General features: G+C 37.4%; 1 protein-coding gene across 9 annotated transcripts in view; it reads right to left on the bottom strand.

The window, feature by feature from the left end:
- Window positions 1–13,026, bottom strand: part of LOC126764041 (protein unc-13 homolog 4B) — a 324,201-nt gene that overhangs the window by 62,926 nt on the left and 248,249 nt on the right. The window contains exon 13 of one of the 9 annotated variants that reach the window (XM_050481773.1): window positions 11,630–11,679. The exons of the other annotated variants lie outside the window; for them this stretch is intronic. Within the exon in view, the coding sequence (XP_050337730.1) occupies window positions 11,634–11,679 (46 nt within the window). The 3' untranslated portion in view covers window positions 11,630–11,633. The remainder of the gene's footprint in view (window positions 1–11,629; window positions 11,680–13,026) is intronic. 9 annotated transcript variants of the gene reach the window in all.

The raw sequence follows: 13,026 nt of genomic DNA, 5'->3' as shown, positions 1-13,026 counted from the left end.
GTTTTGATAAATAGAGATCATGTATTAAGTCACTGAGTTCATTTTGAGAAAATAACTTGGGCGTCGATGTTTCACCTTCCCATTCACTCCCACTTGTAGACTGTCCCGATTTCTGTGAATTTGGTAACATCATTGTTTCTGAGGGCATTCGAATTTCTTTTGAAACGTAAATAGGCCGAGGAAGATTTTCACTGTGTAGTATAGGACATTTTGTAGATTGTAAATCTGGATATTCCCAGGTTTGATTGCGATTAAAACCTTTAGCATCAACAACGCAAAAGTAACAATCATCGAAATGATTTGTAGGCTCCATCCAGATCATCGGAATACCAAAGTCTAATCCAGAACGTTTTTCTTTTTTCCATAACCGTGAAGACTCAACGCATAACTTACAACCTTTATGAGGAACCCATGGTTTTTCTAGTTTGTCCATTTCCGAAGTATTCAGTGTAAACCTCCTTAACAATGTCCGTGATGTTTCGTTGTTGTTTTTTTGTGAAATAAACACCGCAAATATAACAAATATATATTTACACTTTCATCTTGACGAACTCATATTTTAAAAGATAAAACAAATATATATTTAAATATGTGCTGTGATTGAAACGAAATATTAACTTATCAGAACTTATTTAGATTCACGTAGAGGTACTTCGTATTGTCGAATAACTGCGATCTCAGCTGTTCTGCGGAGCAAGGGTGGGGATCGCTCAGAATAGGGATCACGTGATGTTTGCATGCTCGAAAAAGTTGTGCAGAAGCCTAATCATGACTATTACAATCGATTTTTATGAATAAAAAGCTGATTATTGTGCAAATTATAAGATTTGTGAAAATCATAAAAATAAGAGCACATTCAGTACTTTCATATATATATTCGTGATCTGGACACTTGAAATCATAAAAATTTTCACAGATATCCAGGGCAACAAAAAAAATATTTTTTTGTAGAGCTGTGTAATTTACCCACATAATCGATAGATCAAAAGCGGTTTCTTAAAAATCTTGGATTCACTCCAGCAGACATCCAATTCCACAAGCCCAGACCCGGGAACACACTAATCGGCAGTGATATCTATCCTAATCGGTGGAGTAACATTCTCTGCTAACTCTTGAACAGAATTTGGATGGATCTTGTCCGGACCCATAAGACAACGCTCACAAAATTTTGTCGTATCATTTCACAACGAAATGAACCCTGAGTATCTACTGACACGTTTTGGGAGGTGGAAGAAATCCCAATCCGTAGTTTCCTACTCAAACCAAATTAGTGAGAAACGAGCCTTATTCAAAAGACCTGAGATTAAGGCAGAATATGACAAGGCAACTAGGGAATACGAAACGAAGAACGTAGAATATGACCCTTCTAATAAAGCGACCCAATATTATATACCACACCATGCAGTCATTGGAGTCATTTGTAGAAGTTCACGCAAGTGAGGAAAGTTCTTTGATCGCCATTCACTTGGGAGTGGCCAGAAACGATTCTTTTACACATGGCTCAAGCAGCTCACAATTTCCGGTCTTTGACCAAGTATCCTCTGGGTAGCCTAAGAACATCCGTTCGAAGGCGAGCTAAAGTGAGAAGGCGAAACATCCCCTACATAGGGTTGTGCGCTGGGTTTGGGACCCGCCACGTAAAAAGCCCCAATGAAAGATTACCAACTGCCTCGGATGAGAGACCCCCCTTTTGATGATGACCATGGAAAATGAAATAAGGACTACGATATAAGGGCATGCACCTGGAATGTCCGGACCCTTAATTGGGAAGGTGCTGCGGCCCAGCTGGTTGATGTCATCGCGAAAATAAAGGCTGACATCACCGCCGTCCAAGAAATGCGATGGACGGGACAAGGACAGAGACGAGTAGAACCTTGGGACATTTATTACAGTGGCCATGTAAAGGAGCGCAAGTTTAGTGTTGGATTCGTGGTGGGAGAGAGACTCCGTCGCCGAGTACTATCATTCACTCCGGTGAATGAACGTCTAGCCACAATCCGCATCAAAGTGATGTTCTTCAACATATCACACATGCCCCGACGGAAGAGAAGAACGATGTGACCAAAGATGCCTTCTATGAGCGCTTGGAACGCGCTTATGAGAGTTGCTCCCGCCTCGATGTCAAAATCGTGCTTGGCGACTTTAACGCCAGGGTGGGCAAAGAAGGTATCTTTGACACTATGGTCGGTAAATTCAGCCTCCACCACGAAACATCCCCAAATGGGTTGAGGCTGATTGACTTCGCCGGGGCCCGAAATATGGTTATCTGTAGTACTAGATTCCAGCACAAGAAGATACATCAAGCTATCTGGCTGTCTCCGGATCGAAAAGCCCCAAACTAGATCGATCATGTTGTGATAGACGGAAGACACGTCTCCAGTGTTCTAGACGTGCGTAACATCGACTCGGACCACTATCTTGTTGCAGACAAGATTCGCACCCGCCTCTGTGCAGCAAAAAACGCACGTCAACAAACACAAGGAAGGTTCGACGTCGAGAAGCTGCAATCACAACAGACAGCCGAACGATTTACTACTCGGCTTGCACTCCTGCTCTCTGAGCGCACTCGTCAACAACTCGGTATAAGGGAACTGTGGGACGGCATTTCAAACTCCTTACGTACAGTTGCAACCAAAACCATTGGTTTTCGGAAAGTGCAAAAGAACAACTGGTACGACGAGGAGTGCCGTGTCGCAGCGGAGAGAAAACAGACTGCCTACCTCGCAACGTTACGATCGACCACAACACGTGCGGGATGGGATAGATACCAAGAGTTGAAGAGGGAAGCGAGACGCATTTGCAGACAGAAAAGGAAAGAGGCCGAAATGCGTGAGTATGAAGAGCTTGATAAGCTGGCCGACAGGGGTAATGCTATGAAAAAATCCGGCGGCTTACAGAAGGTTTCACGACCGGAGCTTACTCTTGTAGAACCCCCAAAGGTGGTCTAGTCACCGATGCCCAGAGCATACTTAAATTGTGGGGGAAACACTTCTCCATCCTGCTGAATGGCAGTGAACGTACAACACCAGGAGAAGGCGAACCCGATTCCCAAATCGATGACGATGGAGCAGATGTTCCATTGCCCGACCATGAAGAAGTTCGAATAGAAATTACCCGCCTAAAGAACAACAAGGCGGCGGGGGCCGCTGGATTGCCGGCCGAGCTATTCAAACACGGCGGCAAAGAGCTGATAAGGAGCATGCATCAGCTTCTTTGTAAAATATGGTCGGACGAAAGCATGCCCAACGATTGGAATTTAAGTGTGCTATGCCGATGGTATTCCGATGATCTGGATGGAGCCTACAAATCATTTCGATGATTGTTACTTTTGCGTTGTTGATGCTAAAGGTTTTAATCGCAATCAAACCTGGGAATATCCAGATTTACAATCTACAAAATGTCCTATACTACACAGTGAAAATCTTCCTCGGCCTATTTACGTTTCAAAAGAAATTCGAATGCCCTCAGAAACAATGATGTTACCAAATTCACAGAAATCGGGACAGTCTACAAGTGGAAGTGAATGGGAAGGTGAAACATCGACGCCCAAGTTATTTTCTCAAAATGAACTCAGTGACTTAAGACATGATCTCTATTTATCAAAACAAGGAAATTCTGATCCTTAGCCTCAAGATTGAAAGAAAAAAATTTATTGGCCCCAACAGTGACAATTACGACATACAGGACACGAAGAAAAGAGTTATTGCAATTTTTTAGTGAAGTTGAAGGTCTGGTGTACTGTAATGATATCGCGAAACTACTTTTAGACATGGGTTTAACAGAATATAAACCAACTGAGTGGCGACTTTTCATTGACAGTTCTAAAAGAAGTTTGAAATGCGTTTTACTGCACAATGGTAATAAATTTGCATCTATTCCAATCGCCCATTCAACAAAACTCAAAGAGGGGTATGAAAATGTAAAATTAGTTTTAGAAAAAATTAAATACTCGGAACATCAGTAGCCGATCTGTGTAGATTTGAAAATGGGTAATATTTTACTCGGTCAACAGAGTGGATACACGAAAAACCCGTGCTTTATTTGTATGTGAGACAGTAGAGCAAAGCAACCTCATTGGTATCAAGATGTTTGGCCTGTGAGAGATTCTTTAAATGTCGGTAAAGCCAATGTAATCAGAGAGCCATTGGTAAGCAGAGAAAAAATCATACTCCCACCATTACATATTAAGTTAGGAATGATCAAGCAATTTGTAAAAGCATTAGACAAAGACGGAGACTGTTTTAATTACATTTTTAGAAAATTTCCAAGGTGAAAGACTCAGATTTTATCAATGTCATGACTGTTCCGGAAAGTAAAGCTTGGGAAAGTTTTGTATTGGTAGTCGAAAATTTCCTAGGTAATCATAAAGCACCAAATTATGAAACAATTGTGCAAAATATGCTGACAAATTTTCAGACTCTAGGAGCAAATATGAGTATAAAGTTACAATATCTTCGCAATCATCTAGATAAATTCCCGGATAATTTAGGGAATTATAGTGAAGAACAGGGAGAGCGGTTCCACCAGGATCTAAAAGTGATGGAAGAACGGTATCAGGATCGCTGGGATTGTCACATGATGGCAGATTACTGCTGGTGTTTAAAAAGAGATTGTCCAAAGAAGAATTATAAAAGAAAAGCTAATAAAAGGCATTTTAAGGGAATATAGTATAAGTTTTTAACATTTTTTTCTCTTTTTTTCTCTTTTTTGGTTTTTTACAAAACCACTGTATACCAGTGTTATCAGTTAGGCTATTTGATACAAATGCTTATGCTGATAGCTTATAATTTGTGTTTAAGGGTGAGCAAAGCGTAATTTCACAAATTCTCGTTGATGTTGTCTAAACTGCTTTGTTTCGTTTAGTCATTTGAAGTTTTTGAAATATAAATGTAGCTTACGATCCTGATTCAATAAGGGCTCTCACGGAATATCGTTGGCTTATGTTCCACTTGAACCATTGCAGTACCTAGTAATATCTGCTTTCTTCTCTTCGTCTTTATTCTTTTATCTTTAGTGGATATATAGTAGTATAGGCCTGTCAATTTGTGTTTGTCCTTTGAGTGGGTAATGCGGTACTTGAAGCTTTATCAGGGTTCGAACGGGTGACTTTTGGTATTTCCAGAGTGGATTCAGGTCGAGAACTACATTCTCTGTGTATCAGAGTATTGTGTTTTTTGTGGCATTTACGACACGAGTATTTGCTCATACAGTTCTTGGAGCTTTGCGATATAGCTCAGCAATAATAGCAATATCCATCCGTGTCTCCACATATATTGCGAGAAATATGGGATATTCTCGAATTGGGTGTTGCTTTTTAAAAAAGCTTACAGCCTTCTGTAGTTGAGTGGTGTTGAGTAAAAGAGAAATTATTATTATTTTGGTAGTTTGAGGGTGCAGCAATTGGTGTTTCAGATACGATTGCATGAAATGTATTAAATTTGGTTTCATCTGCTCTTTAGCTGTACCTGTTTGGAATGGGCCAGTTTTACTATTGAAGCGTTGAAATTTCCTACAGTCTGTTTCTTCATTCACAGGTAGGTTAAGAAGGGGTTTTAATTAAACATTTACCTACATGTTCTTATATTCATGTTAGTCGACTAAGCTTTCCTTTTTGCAAGCATGTACGAAGCTGTCGTTTGTAAGGGTGCGTTTTGAATTATATCTCTTTTTTCGCCTTCGGTCTCCTGTGGAAGGTGAAAGAGTTTTTCAACATACTAATCCCTGGATTGGGATATACAGAGCACAAAACATATCCCGAAAAGTGGGCCAGGTCGTATAATCTCCGTAAAAGATTCGGTGTCACATGATGGAATGTGAATTTTGGGAGCGAAATTCATTATATTTTCTTTGGGTTTGAAGATGATTTCCACTAATTCACTTAAATCCGGTGTTGTGATTTTGAAATCTTCTATTTCCATAGTTGAGTAAAAGTCATTAAATATTATAGTTGTTTGAATGAAAAAAAATGTAAATGAAAACAAACTTGGTTAATTGATATATTTATTTAAACATTGTTTTTACCTCCTTTAAATACAGGGTTTTGTATACATATGTAAATGATCAGGATGAGGAGAAAAAATAAAATCGGGTTGACTATCTGTATGTCCGTCCGTGCAAGCTGTAACTTGAGTAAAAATTGAGAAATCTTGATGAAACTTAGTATGCAGGTTTCGGAACATTGCCGCGCCCACAAATCGCCATTAACCGAAAGCTTATAAATGGTATAACTAAGCACTAAACTAAGATATAAAACTTTAATTTAACACAGGGGATCGCAGTAGGCAGGGGCATCTCTGGGCAAAAAATTTTAAAAAAGTGGCTCCACTCTCCCATAAGTTTAATGTACATACATACATATATCCTAAACCACAACCGAAAATCATGAAAATCATATTCTTATGTCACGTTGTGAGCGAAATAAGACAATAACTACGCCTACTTCTCATATAGCCCAATTTTAAATTCCACTTAATTATTTTATCAATAATCAGTGAATATAACGAGATCCAACTTTCAACGAACAATGCCCTTCGCGTATGCCACCTTATAAGCAAAAATAGTTAAAAGCCAACATAAACTGTTCAAGCCCCTAGGTACCGACCCCCCCAGTACCTATGGTTGAATTTTCATCGAAAAGGTCGGTCAATGTGTGATATATATAACTGAAATTAAATGTTAATCCATCTCATTTAATGGTATGTCTGTATGTCAAAAAATAGTTGAATTGATATCATCGGCCTCAACACCCGCGCCGTTAGTTCTGCTTTCTCCAGGCTGGACAAGGAAGCAATGCAAATGGGTCTGGCAGTGAACGAGGGCAAGACGAAATATCTCCTGTCATCAAACAAACAGTCGTCGCACTCGCGACTTGGCTCTCACGTCACTGTTGACAGTCATAACTTTGAAGTCGTAGATAATTTCGTCTGTCTTGGAACCAGCTTAAACACCACCAACAACGTCAGCCTAGAAATCCAACGCAGGATAACTCTTGCCAACAGGTACTACTTCGGACTGAGTAGGCAATTGAGAAGCAAAGTCCTCTCTCGACAAACAAAAGCCAAACTCTATAAGTCACTCATAATTCCCGTCCTGCTATATGGTGCAGAGGCCAGGACGATGACAACAACTGATGAGTCGACGTTGCGAGTTTTCGAGAGAAAAGTTCTGCGAAAGATTTATGGTCCTTTGCGCTGTGGCCACGGCGAATATCTCAATCGATGGAACGATGAGCTGTACGAGATATACGACGACATTCACATAGTTCAGCGAATTAAAATACAGCAGCTACGCTGGCTAGGTCATGTTGTCCGGATGAACGAAAACACTCCAGCTCTGAAAGTATTCGACGCAGTACCCGCCGGGGGAAGCAGAGGAAGAGGAAGACCTCCACTCCGTGGAGAAAGACCTGGCTTCGCTTGGAATATCCCATTGGCTATAATCGCGTAAGCGGTGTCTACGCCAATTAAGAAGAAGAACAATATTTAATGCATCTTGCCCCACGTCAAATCAAGTTTAAATGATGTCTTAAACATCGGACCTACTTTACAGAAAGACCTAGTAATTTTAATCACTTATTGGCGAATCTTTTAATTTGTTTTTAATGCGGATTTCAAAAAATGTGCCGAAAAAATGTAAAGGATCCTTTTTAGAAAGTCCGTAGAAGACATAAGGAATCATCTCTTAGACATATAATCACTCAACCTTTCTGAATCCGAAAACACGAAAGCCCTGAACATTCGATGTAAAATATTAATTTTTTTTCCTCGTCAACCCATTGGAGAAAAAATTCGCCCACACCGTACGTGAAGTTTTATCACCCACTACAAAATTGTTTAGTCTGGCGGGTTGGCTTTGTTCAATAATAATCACGAAAAAACAACAATGCAACAAATATGGCAAAACAAATCTGACTGGGATGAAAGTCTAAAGCCACTCCCTAGAGCTATTTGTGTTACCGCTTGAATAATTAACGACCCAATTTATTGGGGAATACAAACAACTGAATTTACACGCGCGAGTGTTTAAAATGAAAAAAGGGAAGTGTATTTAAAAGGTACAATTTATTTAAAGTTATTCGTATATCGTGTCGAATCGAGGAAGAATGTTTTGGATTGCTGCAAGTCGGCGCGGGCGGAACGGTGTCAAGTACGGTATGAATTTACTTTAAGGTGCGTATGGCAAGGAACTATATTTTTCGGAGCTATCCGACTTATTATTATAGTGAAAAGAGTGTATGCGTTGTTGAAAACATGCCCTGTTATGGCTGTTAAATGAGAGGGATCTTGCGAGCGTACTGTGAATGGACGTGAATTGAGATCGGCTTCGATTCTTGTTAATACTGTACACCATTTTTCATAATTATTTTGAAGCTTTTTACAGCTGATACCCATAATCATCAATTTGAGGAGCGCTTATGTAGATGCGATAAGAGCGACCTTTGCTTTTGTAAATCCAAGTGCGTCGCAATACCGCATTGGGCATATGGTGATCCTTAACGTTAATTTTGAGTTGTCCTATATTGTATTATGGCTTTAGAGAAGTTTCCACAATACTGATCTTCTAGAGTTTTTTTTGTTATAGGGGGAAGTTTCCTTGACTTTTGAAATTTCCTTAATTGTGAATTAAGGTATTTGTTTGTATTATAGTCAACTTGAGTTGGTATGGTGGTGGTTAGTACTGTAACTAGTCCATTTTGGGTTTCGCTGTGCAGCGTTTGAGCAACATGGTGTCTCTTGGCAATTTTTCGAATTTTGGGTTTCGGGATTTGCTTTTGCAATTAAACCCGTGGTTCTTTTTGTATAAGCGCTTCTTTGGGGTGAGATGGGATATGTGCTGTAATGAAGCATTGAATGGTGTCTTTTTTGACAATATAAGCAATTAAATTTGCTTTTGCAATTTGTATATGTATGCGCATGTGACAGGCAATGTGTGCAAAGTTTTTTTGACCTGACAAAATTATTTCGTTCAAAAGCTTTTAAGTTTTTAAACTTCTCGCAAGATATAAGTTTATGCCCCCTTTTACATAGTTCGCATAACGTTTGTTGTCTTTGTTCGGATGTGAACGAATGTGTTTTGTAAAAACTTTTGTTTAAATTTTTGTTTCTTCTAGCTTGGCGTTTATTTAAGCTTCTATTTTGGTCGTGTTTAATGTTCTTAGTTTTGATTATTTTTTCTTCTACCCTTTCCGCAATTTCATATTGTGTAGTCAGAAAATCTTTCATTTGTTGCCACCTTGGGCATCTTCTTCTTAATGAGAGCGATTGCTCCCAGAAAAGTAACGAATTTTGTGGTAATGCTGCGGTACATACGTTTACCAGAATAGGGTCCCAATTGTCTCTGGGAATATTTAGTGTCGATAGAACCGACAAACAATTTGAAACATTGGATTCTAGTTTGATGAATTCTGCACATGTTTTTTTTTCTTAATTTTTGGAAAGTCCAAGCAAGCAAGTTAGTGTCGTTACTTGTTTATCGACCAGTATTCTCTCGTTTTTCATATCTAGCTTTTAGAGCTCCACAAGCCAAATTGAAATTATCGTCATTTAATGCGAACTGTTTGACTACTTCGCCTGCTTGACCCTTTGTTTTGTATCGGAGGTGATATAATTTTTGTGCTTTTGATAACTTTAGATGGTTGATGTAAACGGCTGTAAACATGTCACGGAAGGACGGTCATTCTTCTTAACCTCCATAAAATGTTTCTGTGCGGGCACCTCGAGGTGGATGTCTGAACTAGCTTCTTGATATGGTTGCATTTGTGGCAGCTCTACTCTCGAATGTGGAGTAGGTGTAATCGTGTTTATTAGCTTTAATTGATCGGAGATCATCGCTTGTGTTTCTTCATAATGGTCTAATCAGTTTGCGTAAATATCGTAAGCCCATGATTAAAAATTATGTGGCAGAACTGAGTCGTCAGAATCTACTAAGGCGTCATGAGCCGCTTGGAGGCGAGTCCAAAAATTTTGAAGATTTTGGCTTTTTATTTCTAATAACGATTTAGAGTTTTCGGGAATCGGAGAGGAGGCAAATCTAGTGCAGCATCTTATTAAACTGTCACTTTGTGAAATGAATTTAACAACCTGTTTTGGGCGTGTGGCTCATGCAGGTGTTTTTTGTTTTTTGATTTGACCATTTTTGATATATAAAAGTATATAAAATATATAATATATTGTGTATTAAAATATTTCCTAAAACAAATTAAATTTTTCTCAGTGTAAACTGATTTATAGTATCTATATGAAGCGATAAAGTATATAAAGTATCAGTAAAAAACGGATTTTTTTATTTATATTTTTTTTGAATATATCGCACTTGTTACGTTAAAGTGTAACAACTTAAAATTTCCAAATTTTAGTTTTTTGCAAGAAAATAATGTGCAGTGGTCATCTCTACCCACTGTAAAAATCGTTCAGTGATTTGTCTAGTCTTTCGTTAAAAAAACCGTTATGACTCTCTCTTTGTTTTCAGAATGACTTCTTTCGACTCAACTTAAGAGTTACATTTTTAGTTGTCTCCAAGTGTTTTATCAAATTGGTTCGTTAGTGTATCACATAAAGTGTAACATTTTGAATTGTGCCTATTTACAACATATAACGGTTTGTTTAAGTCACGTGTTATTTCGGTTTATCACTCTTTAGTTTCATTAGGTAAGTTTATTCTACTGTGTTATATCGTATTGTTTCCATTATGATGATAAATTCTTTACTGTGGTCATATTGATAAAATAAAGTTTACTTAGTGTGTGCTTACATTGGGTAGTCATAAATGCCACAATGTATAAGATGAGTTAGCAAAAAAACATGATTGATTGCACAAAATTACTATCATGAAATTAAAACTATATAAATTTAACCCTCGCAAGTTATTTTATGAAATACTTAATTTTTGTTGTTGCTGTTTCAATGACATGACGTGCCCAAACTTAGAACACTATGCCACTTTAATGGCTTTAATGGAAACAACCAATATAAGCGATTATAGTACTTCAGATCCATTTAGCGGCAGTTCAGAGAACAATTTTTCTCCGTCTGAAGTTACTGCGAGTAGTTCTTCCCAAATTGAGTCACAGGAAACAGTTCCAGATGTTCCAGATACAAATCCCAAAACAAAAAACAGAACCGTCAAAAACGTTTAAGAAACTCTGGACTCTCGTACACATCACAATTTTCTTCCAAAAAAAAAAAAAAAAAAAAAAATTACATACGCCGTGTGAAGAAAAGTGTCGCTTCCATTGCAGTGAGAAAATATCAGAATCCTCACGCACTGAAATCTTCAATAAATATTGGTCAACAGGTGACTTACAGAGGCAAAGGGAGTTTATAGCTAGCCACATAAAACCAATTAAACCCTAGTACTGGTACTCCTGCACTGAAAATCTTCGCAGATTAAATAACGCATTTTTCTTGGAAATAGACTCAACGCAAATTAGAGTATGCAAGACCTTTTTCAAAGCAACTCTTGATATTAAAAACAGAGTTATAGATACAGTCATAAAAAAAAGGCGAACAAGGATTTGTAGAGATTGACCTTCGTGGGAAGCATAAGAACCATCCGACTGTAAGCACTGAAATTAAGAACAGTATAAGGGAATTTATAAATAATATACCAAAAGTCGAATCGCATTACTTACGCGCTCAAACAACACGCCAGTTCATTGAAAGCGGTACAAGTATTGGAGATCTATAAAGGGATAATAAAGAATTGCGAAAATCTGATAATTTAACTCCTGGAAGTAGAACTATGTTTTACATGATATTCAAAGAAGATTTTAATATTTAATTTTTTAAGCCAAAAAAAGATCAATGTGATCTCTGCCCATCGTTTTTAAATTCAGACGAAAATGAAAGAAATGATCTGAACGAAATTTACACTTTACATCTAGAAGAAAAGGAATTATGCAGAAAAGAAAAAGATCTGGACAAACAAAAATGCAATGTAGCTGGATACGATCTACAGGCAGTTCTTTCATTGCCAAAAGGATTTTCCTCAAGCCTCTATTATAAAAGTAAAATAAATTGCAACAATTTTACAATCAGTGACCTTAAAGCGAAAGTTGTAGATTGCTTTTTTGGGACCGAAACCGAAGGAAAGCGTGGTTCAAATGAAATAGGAACATGCGTACTTTTATATATTAAAAATCTTGTACAAAAGTCAGTTAATGTTCAAGATTTAGACTTAATATTCTACTCTGACAACTGCTGTGGACAACAAAAAAATAAAAATATATAGTTTCAATGAATTATTATGCGGTTCAGAAATCATTACTCATAAATATTTAATTCAGGGCCACTCTCAAAATGAAGGAGATAATGTACATAGTGTAATAGAAAGACAAATAAAAAGACATTTAGGTAGCAAACCGATATATACACCAGATCATTATACTACGTTAATAGCAACCGCCAAAAAGATTGGTCAACCATACACAGTTCACGAATTATCGCATAATGAATTTTACGACCTGAAGTTACTACAAAAAGAATGGGGTCAACATTTTTTTCCAAATGAGGCCAACCACAAAGTTAATTGCGTAACATTAAAGTTCTACGCGTGGATAAGGACAATATTGACTCTTTTTTATATAAAACGTCGTATAAGGACACAGAGTTTATAAAAGTCAATGTACAAAAAAACAACTTAAAGTCTACTGAATATTGGAATAGCTACAAGTAAGTTGTTTTCATTACAAATAATAGACAAATATTATTGTTTAGCTTTATGTATGCCTTGTCTTTCATACCCTGGTAATTGTTATAATTTTTCATTTGATGATTAACCCTTTTTCGTTCTGAAAACATAACTAATTTTTTGTCAATTTTTAATTATTTCAGCCTACACTCTATTTATTTGGAAAATTTGCCTTTATCAGAAGTTAAAAAACGAGATATAGGAGACCTGATCAAAAAGAACATTATTCCAAAGAGTTTTTATTAGACTTATAAAACTTAATAGACACTTAATTTAAGTTTAATTCATTAATAATTTTTTTTAATAAGCAATAAGTTTGTTTCGAATTACTGAATATGA

The sequence above is a fragment of the Bactrocera neohumeralis genome, unplaced genomic scaffold (genome assembly GCF_024586455.1).
Source record: "Bactrocera neohumeralis isolate Rockhampton unplaced genomic scaffold, APGP_CSIRO_Bneo_wtdbg2-racon-allhic-juicebox.fasta_v2 cluster09, whole genome shotgun sequence".
Taxonomy (NCBI): Eukaryota; Metazoa; Arthropoda; class Insecta; order Diptera; family Tephritidae; genus Bactrocera; species Bactrocera neohumeralis.
The sequence above is the reverse complement of the archived record's forward strand: the minus strand, read 5'-3'. Positions and strand labels throughout refer to the sequence as shown.